The sequence below is a fragment of the Polypterus senegalus genome, chromosome 5, assembly GCF_016835505.1.
Source record: "Polypterus senegalus isolate Bchr_013 chromosome 5, ASM1683550v1, whole genome shotgun sequence".
NCBI lineage: Eukaryota > Metazoa > Chordata > Cladistia > Polypteriformes > Polypteridae > Polypterus > Polypterus senegalus.
The window spans coordinates 128,384,853-128,397,045 of NC_053158.1; the positions used below are offsets into that span (position 1 = coordinate 128,384,853).

General features: G+C 35.1%; 1 protein-coding gene across 3 annotated transcripts in view; it reads left to right on the forward strand.

The window, feature by feature from the left end:
- Positions 1-4,319: 4,319 nt before the first annotated feature.
- Positions 4,320-12,193, forward strand: part of pign (phosphatidylinositol glycan anchor biosynthesis, class N) — a 283,091-nt gene continuing 275,217 nt past the window's right edge. For all 3 annotated transcript variants that reach the window (XM_039753344.1, XM_039753343.1, XM_039753345.1), the window contains exons 1-2: positions 4,320-4,826; positions 6,286-6,407. In XM_039753344.1, the coding sequence (XP_039609278.1) occupies positions 4,600-4,826; positions 6,286-6,407 (349 nt within the window). In that variant the 5' untranslated portion in view covers positions 4,320-4,599. The remainder of the gene's footprint in view (positions 4,827-6,285; positions 6,408-12,193) is intronic.

Here is a 12,193-nt window from a genome sequence, read left to right on the forward strand (position 1 = left end):
ACGGGGTGGCTGTATAGAAGGAGCCTAAGAATGAGGACAGTCATTCTGGCTGGGAAGGGGGTTAGTTTCTTAGGACAGATGAGTGGCCAGCTGAATAAGGAAATGATTTCATGTCTGGCCTGAATAATATCATTGTTGGACCAGTGGAAGCCAGAGGCTGGGAGCAGTTCCATCCCCATATAACAGGTGGCAGTGATCCTCTTGTGCTGGTTCAATTTGGATACATGCAGGGGAGCTTGGGAGTTGCAGTCAAGGAGTGCAGCCCTGTCGGGGTCCCTGTCATGGTAGAGGGTGCTGTAGGGGTAGGAACGCCCTACTTTCCTTATAACCCGGAAATGTTTCCAAGAGGACATGCTGTGGCACTGGAAGCATTCCAGAGTCTGGCTTGAAAAGGAGCCCACTACCTCACATCGGGGAGTCAGAGTCGGGAGGCAGCAGGCAACATTCAACTGGAGGACGGAAGGAGGAACAATTTGATTAATTTTGTATTGGGGTTGATCTTTGAGCAGGTGATTAATAGAAGGGTGCTTTGACTGAATAAATATCTTTTATTTAAATTCAGAATTGTGTTGGGCATTACTGTATTTGCGGTTTAGGGTTCAGTGATGCCTCCTTGTGGGGCTAGCACTTTAGTTCATATATAATTCTCTATTTCAGAGAGTGTATGTAACCTACAAAATACATGAAATAAGTTATTTTAAGTAATTAACTTAGAATATGCCAATATAGAGCTTCAAACAAGCATACCACTAACAAATACAATATGGCACTGTGTCACAGAGTCTCAGGTATTCCCGTCATGAAAATTCAATGCTTTAATTATATGTAAATGGAAGTTTGATTACAGGGTGAAAAATCTGCTCTCAACTTAAATTTAGGTTTTGATTCTACCATGCTCAAAGTAATGAGAAAGTGAATTTTAGCATGCTGTCTCTTTGTGTGTTTGTGGAAACCTATATAGGATAATAGCTTCCAAAAAAATTGACCTAACATCTTCAAACAAGTTCCATCACGTTTGTCTTGTTACAGACTCCAAGTCTGTTGTTTTTTGTCTAGTTTTGTACAATTCTTATTTCTATATCATTCAAAAATGGTTTGACTTACAATAACTGCTATAAATATAGTTTTGTTTAACCTGGATTTTGCAGTCTGCTCAATTTACTCATAGTTGCCAGGCATATTGATTTGCAAAATGTTTACCTCAGACAATATAAGGGGTAAAATAAAAAGATACTTTTTCCTTCACAAAATGTAAGGCTGGCAAATAATTGGGAGAACACATCAATTTTGACATCACAAAGGAATTTTCATGATCTTGAAATTTTTCCTCATAGAATTTTGAGCTTTAACAGAAGTTTGCTGCATGGGTACTCCAGGAATCTTCAGTGCTACATTATGTTGTCATGAGTCTTGTGATTCTGATGATGGTGCGTATACTGTATAATCAGAGAGAAAGAGAGAGAGAGAGAGATTCCCCTAAGCCAGATGCTAGGATCTGGTGATATTATGATGCTATAGAGAACCTAGCTGGGCTCAGTCTTAATAAGCTACAAGGTTCGAAAGCAATAAGATTCATCTGCTATATGAATACTTGGGTGTCAGTCTCAAGAAACTGTTTCTTGAGAAATGTTGATTTTGTATTAGAGAACTTGCAGTTGGGTACAGATTTGAAAAATACTGTTTAAATTGTTTTCTGAACATGAATAATTGCCTCTGGAAGTAGACTTTTTAACAGAAGATTGTCACCGACCTACTACAGAATCATACCAACGGAGAGACTCAGCCAATTGTACAAATGGTCACACGTCTTAAAATAATTTCAAGACAAGCTACTTGATTGTTGTTTGTATGAATGAGCTTAACAGCTGTTCATTGTATTTCGCCTTCTTAGAATAATTAGGTGTAATTCATAAAACAGTAAAATTCACTGACTCTGAACATATGGGAAAATGTCATTGTTTACATGGGGGGCTATACAGCTACAGTATATGTGGAGTGCTTCATAATAGTCTAACAAGGAGTAAATCTGAATGATCTGAACTTAAAAAGGAGATCCAACAAGAAATACTGAAGGCAAAATATGCATTTCTGAATTTGTCTTAAATGGTAGTCCTCTCCAATGCTATAAAAATGTCTAGAGCAGTGCCTCTAGATTGGCATATTTTTGGTAATTCTCAGATTCATTAGATAATCAGAGGGTTGCTGAAAAAGCATTTGCTGAGATAATGGAGAGGAGACTCTGGCAAACATTTTTTGCTAAGGCAGTATTTTAGGGGGTAGTGTACTACACTCCTAGCATTTGAATATCCAGTTTAATAAACACTTCACTGGGTTTAGTTACAGGCAAATTAAACCAGTTTAGTATAACAAAATATTGGTCTCATTATTTTGACTCAGTTTTTGTGTAGCAATTTTAGTTTTGGTGATCGATTTTGCCTAATTTTCTTGTTATTCTGACAAATTCTCATCTTTTCACTTGAATGAAAAATGAAATGAAATCCTGAATTTCTTTAATCTAGTGGTCACTCTATCTCCCCTGTTCCTTCTACGTTTCCTTCCTCTGGAGATATTCAAGATAATTTACATAAACCCTAGTTTTAAAAACAAAATTGCTAGCTTGCTAACAAGAGTAAAAATGAGGTAAGGTAATCAGTGAATCCAGTGAATCACTCAGAGAGGTATACTTCTATTGGGTTATTTTCTAATATTAATAATACATTCATGTATAATAAGTAAACTTGTCAAATTTTCATGCAAAACCAAAAATAGGAGATAGAAGAGAGAAGGCATCAAAAACAATCCTGAAAGACTCAGATAGTCTTCAAAATTGGTCATATGAAAAGTGCAGTTAAATGCAGACAAATTCAAATAAAGAATGACAATGAGATAAGGAATCAAATCTCAATGTCCTAAACAAATTTTTGGATATTAAAAGTCACAAAATGTGAAAGAATTAATGACTGTGCACAAGAATATCTTGCCTTCTCCAAAACACATTCTGAAAACTGTTTTGACTTTTATTTTTTGCATTGTGGAAAGAAGTGCTATAACACATTTAGTGAAAGAATACTAAAAATTGCTGTCAAAATCATTATTCAGATTAAACATTGTCATGTGCAATATGGAGCTAAATAGTTTGTTGTGCACTATGAAAATGCAGAATGAAACAGGAACATAAGAACATGAGGAAAGTCTTGATGAGAAGAGGCCACTCAACCCAAAATAATTAATCAATCTATATTCATAAAGCTCTTTCTATATGAAAGGAACAGTTCTGATAAGAAGTATATTCGAAAAAGTACTACAACCCAATACGTTGCTTGGAAATGTATTCTGTGTACTGCATCATTTGTTTTCAGAATGGAAAAAAAGTTAGCACTTGTGATTTTACCTTTAAAGAGCATAATATCTCAAAAATAACAACATTTAGATAACTTAATAATTGTAAATACCATTTAACCTTTAAATGGCTAAACTTGTGGTTGTGGACAGTGATGAATCCAATACAATTCATAAAACTTTTTCATAAGGTGAATTCAAGTTTTATACCACCTGTGTGCCTTTGTCTGTTTTTTCTTATGGGTAAACCCTTAGTTTACTACAAAGTATGCCCCATATCTGTACAACTCTGAATTATTGCACAGCTGTCTCAAATCTCGTTTCATTTGCAGATCTGATGAGCTTGATGGTTACAGTATTGATGATTGATATACATTTAAAAGAGCTGTGCTGTTACACCCTGAGTGACTGTGATAACGTTTATTATCACCTAATTTGGAAAAAAGTTCTAAAATAATACATTTTCAGCACACTTCCTGCTCAGTTTTAAGCTTGAAGGCGTCAATGATTTAATGTTACTTTGACCGAGACCAACAATCAGAAAGTAATAACATTAAAATGATTTGTTTCTCCACATCAGCTTTGAACTAAATTCTTGAGTTGTTCACTGCATTGTTTATAAATTATCATTAAAATGCAATTACTTTATTTGAATCTTCTTTACAATAATAATTTTCATTACAGTATATCAAATCAGAAGATAGATGTGAGGCAAACTGCAAAATGTTAGCTTTAATTTCTGAATATATGCATGCGTAATGAACGTGATTCAATTTTAATATGCAGATGTCCACTTTTTGCTTCGATGTACATAAAACAAATATAGCGTAATGAGCAAAAAAACAGCACAGCCGCTGAATCGCTTAAGACAAATACATACTGAAACTTCGACGTTGTATTTATTGAGATTGTGCTAAAAAAAGACTTCAATTCCCATTAACCCCTGCTAAGGTCAAGGGTCAGAAACAGAACCAGGAAGTCGAACGTAGATTGGTGTCTGTAGCAAAACATTCTGCATTTAAACCATTCGTCCATTTCTTTGACTCCACGTTATTGGGAAGATTATTTGAAAATATTTGCGGTAGCAGTATGTTTTTACTATAAAACAACATTTTATGAAATTTAAGAGTTTATGTAAATGGTACAAAAGGAATTAATCGTATGTTGCTATTATATGTAGTCGACAGCACCTGCTTTTGGTGTAACGATCAAATTTGTAAATGATTTTTTCTTTTATGCGTCTTGAGTAGTGTTGTCATTATGAACATGCTGCAGTTCGTTGCTGTTGGGCTGGCAGTACATTTGGTTTTCTTTTACTCAATATTTGACATATATTTCACCTCTCCCCTTGTCCATGGTATGACTCCACAACGGACACCTCTGTCGCCTCCAGCTAAGCGATTGGTTTTATTTGTGGCTGATGGTTTAAGAGCTGACGTACTGTGCAGATTGGATGAAAACGGGTCTCCTAGAGCGTCATATTTAAGGTAATAAACAACCCTCTTTTAAAAAGCACAGAATGCCGACAAGTGAAAATACCAATTCGATTACTAACGCCTGGGTGGAATATCATTCTGACCTGGCCGCCGCATTTTTTGTGTTTTGATTTTACTGCCAAGTTTTTTTAAGCCTATAATTTGACTACTAGTTTACTCATTTCCATGTTAATAAAACTTCACCGTAATTTTTTCTTTTCTATAGAATTAAGTATTTTGCTTAGTTTTGACAGTCTTTTCATCTAGAAGAGTTGGTTAAGGAGAAGTGATTTATTAAGAAATGAATTGCATAGTAAATGGTGTAGGACAGTGCATTTCATAGGGATAACCTATACTAAAGGATATCCTAAAAATGTTTTTGAAGTATCCATTGAGAATACCATACCAAAATACTTAACTTGTACAATCCTGTAAATACTTTACTCATATGGGTCGTTAAAGTTTTGGTGCTCGGTGGTCTTGTAATATGTTGGAAACCCGTCTTACAAAATATTCATTTATACTACTGGTGGTTTTGGAATGTAATTTTTAGTGTCTCTTGTCTGAATGTTTATACACTGAAAGCTTTATTAACATGTATCTGGTAAAAATGTGGAAAAAACAGACACAATAGAATGCTTACTGAGTGGGGTGCAGCAAGCTTTCAGAAAAAAATGAAAAGTGCAGCTTCTGCACATTTTTTCAGTTTATGTCTTGTTAGACTGATTTAAGACCTACGTAGTTTTGTTATTCATAAAACGGTTTGTTCTGGGCACTTCATTATGTGGCCTTCAAGTACTGTGAAGTAGGTAAATTATTGATTTATATGTTAAATATTTTTTATATAAGTATGGTAAATACACTACAGCTTTAAATATATAGAAGCCTTTGTGCATATTTTATACCTTACCACATAAAACAACAACAAAAAAACACATGCAGTGGTTATTTGCCTGGGTTTTTTTCCGTTTGAAATATGCAGACCTTCCCTGTCTCAAGATGTTTTTCCTCAAGGGTCTTCACTTTATTGTTCACATATCCAAAGTCTTACAGATTGTTTTACTATAGTTGGCATTTACTATATGGGCCAAGTGCACTACCATTTGGGCCAAGTGTACATAGGTGAGTGTAAAAATGAAACTGCGATGGAAAGTTGCCATGTTTGGGACTAGTTACTTCTTTGTGCAAAGTTCTGCTGGATTAAACTCTGGTCCCCTGCCACCCTGAAATGGATTAGGCTGATTTTGAAAAATGTTATGCTGTAATTTCTTGATGATATAGGAAATTCGATGTAGTATATATTTCTCTTTGTCATTTTAAGTTGGAATATGAGTTGCATTTGTCATTTATCATTTTCATGCAGCAGGTGAAATGTCTATTGCCTAGCTGTAGGATATGTTTGATTATGAGCATGTTATTTATTATTTGTATGAATGAGATGTTCACTAGTGTATACCCTTGTTATGTTTAGGAAGGTGATAGAAGAGAAAGGAAGCTGGGGTGTGTCTCATACCCATGTTCCCACTGAATCCAGGCCTGGCCATGTGGCTTTAATTGCTGGGTTTTATGAAGATGTCAGTGCTGTTGCAAAGGGCAAGTATAAATGTGTTGTTAATCTATTAATTTTTCTTTTTAATTCTACTTTTTGTAATACATGTTATGAAAAACTAATAAAAATAACATTATTTGCAAAATGAATTTAACTATATGGTGATTTACTTGGATTTTATGTTCGTGGAATTAAGGAGACTAACAAAAGAGAAAATTTAATTTTACCAGATACATTTTTGGTTTCAATATGTAATGAGTGAGGCTTCTTTGAAAGGTGGTATTAGAAAATAAGTAATGATAATTTGTTCAAGTGATTTCATTTGGTCATGCAGCAAAGACAATTATTCTTACTGTCAAACAGTTGCAAGTGGGATCCTAATAAAGGTTAATAAGTTCAATGTTTTTTTTTTTTATGTTATTGATTTTATTAAAATCACACATCATTCCATGCAAATAAATCAGTTTTTACCAACATAAGATTGAAAACAAATCAACCCCCACTCCTGAGAAATAGAGCTAAGCCAGCAGAGTAAAACTTAAAGCTAGTAAAAATAAGTAAGTAGATGAATTAATAAGTGAATAACGATAAATGGAGAAAAGAAAAAAAGGGTAGAGAATCTGCTTCCTCAGTGCTTTAAAAGCTTATTCTAAAATGTTATTGATCAGATCCTGCCAGGTTTTGAAAAAGTTCTGCACAGATCCTCTAAGTGAGAATTTGATTTTTTCCAGTTTCAAATAGTGTATAACATCAGTTACCCACTAACTTAAAAGAGGGAGTTAGGATTCTTCTTGTTGAGCAAGATAAGACATTTGTGCCAATATTCTAGTAAAGGCAATCACAGTTTGTTTGTCTTTCTCCACTATAAGCCCATCTGGGAGAACACTAAACCAAGGTTACTATAGTTTTGCCTTTTTTATTTAGTTTTTATGTCTATATTTTTTCTGACCTTACTTGGAAATTCAGTTTAGTTTTAGTTTTCCTTCATTGTGCATTTTTAGTTTAGTTTTTATTTCACAAAGACATTACTATTTTATCTCTCTCTCTATATCTATCTATCTATCTATCTATAGTTTTGTGTCACAATCAGACAGAACTGTGCAGTTAACAGATTTGGATATGAGTTTAGTGTTAGTGGAAGCTTACTACACTGTCTCATTTTGTTTTTGTCTGATAAAAACAAGCATAATTGAAACTAGACACTGAATATGAACAATTTTACACAATTTTATAAATCTTAAAATATCCTGTCATGAAAATCATTAGGGATTAGGAAGAACAGGGCTCTTAGACTTGAATCAGTGTGCAGGCACCACACCTAGCTGTATTGAGGGAAACAAAGAAAAACGTGCATGTAATGTCAAGGTTAGGGGTGGTGAGTCTTGAATAGCCCACCATAAGAACAATAAACCCATATTGAGCAGAGCAAGAGCAGGTAATAGGTGTACGGACAGGCATAAAACGACAGAGACCGCATCTGAGATTAAGAACAATATATACATTATCTAAACTGGTTTATCCAGATCAGGATCACAGGAAACCTGGAGCCTACCGCAGCAGGTTTGGATGCAAGGCAGGAAAAATCCCTGGTATGCAATATGTATGATAAGGCTGATGTTAAGAACAAAAAGAATATGATATTTCAACTATCTATATGAGCGAGACAGAAAAACATTGAAAAAAGGGAGACAGATATTTTAAAATATAATTCTGCTACTGGATTACTTTGACAATATCAGGTATTTTGAGTTCTGAATATGAACTAAAAAAGAAATTAATAAATATGGAATAAATACAAAAACCCATTAGTATGTTTAGTTTTTCATCACTTGTCAAACTCTCTACCTTTGTTTGTATTGCTTCATTGTTAAACGATGTTTTTAAAGCAAAAGTGATTGATCAGCAACAATATGCTGATCTTGTATGATGACCACGTCAGTCTCTCGATCAGTGCCATTTTATTTTCAAAAACAGTGAGTGGTCTCCCCTAGACTTTCTTGTATACTCAGATATGGGGATGGATATTTGAGGAGTAAACCCCAAGACAATGATTATATTGTTATATTATGTACATTAAGGAACCATCAGCAATAAATCAAAGTAATAGTATATTGAACAATTTTTATAAAAGTAAAGTTGAATAAATTTGGCTATGCAGCTGTATAAATAAAAAAAAAAAATAATAAAAAAATCGAGTATGTGTTAAGGTAAAGTACCACTTCCGGGTGATGGATTTGGCCCAAAAATGAATAAAGATCTACAATTGTGGTGTAAAAACCACATGCTTTTATCCATCTATCTAGTTGCATTTTTTGAGTTAGCGTGTTTACACACAGACATACGCGTGCGTGTACACACACAATTACAAAAAAACAGTATTGTTGGACACTGGTTAGTCTAATGTCAAGATTCATCAAAATACCGAGGTTAAATTTTTTCATGATTACTATACTTTCTCTATACTTTGTAAAAACGATTTCTCCTTTGTGAAGTGGCAGGTGAATTGCTGTCAACAAAAAGCAGACACCGGAGAAATAAACTGAAACGTTACTCACTTGTGATTTTTCTGTCCATATGGTAAACGTTTTGTTGACCAGGACATTCTGATTTCAGCCGTTTGAATTACATTTTGATATACAACAAGCACAAAGAAAGGCGGCATGCAAATCGCTTTCTATTTCTCACGTTTTACGCACCCAGCTTGCTCTGTCACTGCAAATGCTGTGTGAACAGCTGCCCTCCGTCACCAGCCGCCGTTCACTGGATGAATATATGCGGGTGGCTCGTGGTGGATGACTTTCTGTTTTAGAGTTAAAACTTACCAGGGTTAAAGACTTACGACAAGAATATTAATTCAAAAACTAAAAATATTTTAGTAAATTATTATTTTATTTCAGTTAGTCTTTCCAGCTACTTTAATAGTTTCATTCAGTTTTAGTTTTTCATTTCAGTTTTGTTAGTTATTTTATTTCAGTTTACGAAAATGTTTTTTTAATAATAGTTTCAGTTTTGATTTTAGTTTTCGTTAACTATAATAACCTTGCACCAAACACAGCTGTTAATGGGTTAGCAGGGAGTGTGACACCAAGGCTGTCTGATAGGCATTTAAAGATTTTGGTCCAGAATTATGTTAATTTGGTGCAGGTCCAGAACATGTGGCCAATGAGGCTAGAACTTGATTACAACGTTTGCAGGTTGGATCTTGCCCTGGAAACATTTTGGACAATTTTAAATGAGACAGATGTGCTTGATTATTTAATTTTGAGTTGAATAATTGTATGCTTTGCACATATGGAGCTCGAGTGGATTCTCTGCATTGCTACTTTCCACTCATTTTCTGAGATATTGAGTGAGAGATCCTTTTCCCACTGTCCTCTTGGATCTTTGAAAGGTAGGGACTGTAAAATGGTTTTATATATTACAGAAATGCTGTCTGTGTCCTGAAGACTGATCAATATTTTTTCTGGCATAGAGGTTGGTGGGAGGTGAGGAAAATTGGGTAGGTTCTGTTTACCAAAGATTCTGATTTGAAGGTAGTGAAAGAAATGTGTTGCTGGGAAGTTAAATTTGGAATGTAATTGTTTGTAGGATGCAAAGACGTTGTCTATGTACAGATGCCTAAGTGATTTAATCCCAAATGTTTTCCAGACATTAAAAACTGCATATATTTGAGAGAGTAGAAAAAGGTGGTTCTCTTGCAGAGATGCCACAGTTAAAAGCTTCTTTATCTTTAAAATGCTTTCTACATTGGTTCCATATTCTGAGTGAGTGAAGCACAATTGGGTCGTTAGTATATTGGTGATAACTTGCATTTATTGGGGTACAAAGCAAAGAATATAAAGATGTACTGCAGGATTTTATTTCTATTGCTGACCAAGCCTGTATATGTTCATCTGTTTGTGCCCATGTCCAGGTTTTTATAGCTTGTATATTTGCTGCCCAGTATTAAAATTGAAAGTTAGGTAGAGCCATGCCACCTTCTGCCTTTGGTCTTTGTAGGGTTGCTACTTGGAGACATAAATGTTTTGAAATAAAAAGAGAATCTTAGGAAATATATTCATCTTAACAATGTTAATTCTTCCAGCTAAAGTGCGATGAAGGGTTGACCATCTATGCAAGTCTTGCTTAATTTTTTCCACACAGACAGCGAAATTTTGTTGATAGAGAGCTTTATGTCTACTTGTAATGTTTACCCCTAGGTATTTAAACTGATCTGCGGTGATAAAGGGGAAGGTGTCCAATCTAACATTGTGTGCTTGAGAATTGTTTGGAAAGAGCATATTTTTAGTGAAATTTAATTTTGAGACCAGAAATCTTTTGAAATTCTGTAAGTGCTGTTAGGGCTGTAGGCACAGTATTTTGTGGATCTGACATATACAGTACCATATCATCTGCATATAGAGAAATGTTCTGTTTAAGTCCTTCTCTGATAATCCCCTGTATCTCATAAGCATTTCTACAGTGAACTGCCAGTGGCTCAATAGCGATTGCAAAAAGCAGTAGTGACAAGGGGCATCCTTGTTTGGTACCACATTCTAGTTTAAAGTAGTCTGAATTAATGTTGTTAATACAAACTGAAGCTTCTGGATTTGTATACAGTAATCCCTCGCTATATCGCGCTTTGACTTTCGCGGTGTCACTCTATCGCGGATTTTAAATGGAAGCACATCTAAATATATATCACAGATTTTTCGCTGATTCGCTTTCTGGACAATGGGTCTTTAATTTAGGTTACATGCTTCCTCAGTTTGATTGCCCAGTTGATTTCATACAAGGGACGCTATTGGCGGATGGCTTAGAAGCTACCCAATCAGAGCATGTATTACATATTAACTAAAACTCCTGAATGCTATAAGATATGCTTCCCGCGTGGCGCTTGTTTTGTTTGCTTCTCTCTGTCTCTCATTCTCTCTGCCTGACGGAGGGGGTGTGAGCAGAGGGGGCTGTTTACACAGTGGCTGTTTGCCTAGAAGATAGGACGCTCCTCTACAAAATGCCGCTTTATCGCGGTGCTTCTGTATACTTAAACGCAGGTTTTGATTTTTTGATTGTTTGCTTTTCTTAGCGAGCGCTCTCTCTGACGTTATCTGCTCTTCACGGTGCTCCTTTGAAGATAAGATATGTTTGCATTCTTTTAATTGTGAGAAAGAACTGCCATCTCTGTCTTGTAATGAAGCACAGTTTAAACGTTTGACTAAAGGGTGTTATTTCATGTCTAGAGGGCTCTAATAATGTTAACAGTGTGGGAGAGTTTATAAGGGCTTAAAATATACAAAAATAACCATACAAACATATGGTTTCTACTTCGCGGATTTTCACCTATCGAGGAGGGATTACTGTACAGTAGTTTGATTCGTGCACAAATATTTGGGCTAAACCCAAATTTCTGTAATGTAGTGAAAAGGTAGTTCCATTCAATCATATCAGATGATTTTTCTGCATCCAACGATATCTCTGGTGTTTTTGACTTTGTGGCTGAATATATTATATTAAACGTCAAAGATTTAAAGCTAAGTGTCGGCCTTTAATAAATCCTGTTTGATCTTGTGATATTACCGAAGGCAGCACTTTCTCCATCCTTCTAGCTAGGACTTTGGAGAGTATTTTAACATCATTATTCAGAAGTTAAATTGGTCTGTATGATGCACATTGTAATAAGTCCTTATTTTGTTTGGGAAAAATGGTGGTTAATGCTTGGCAAAAAGTTTGAGGTAGGATTTTATTGTCTGTAGCTTCTGCAAATGTTGCTAATTAGAGGGGGAGCTAGCTGAGTGGAGAATTTCTTACAAAATTCAGCAGGGTAGCCATTGGGGCCTGCTGCTTTCCCACT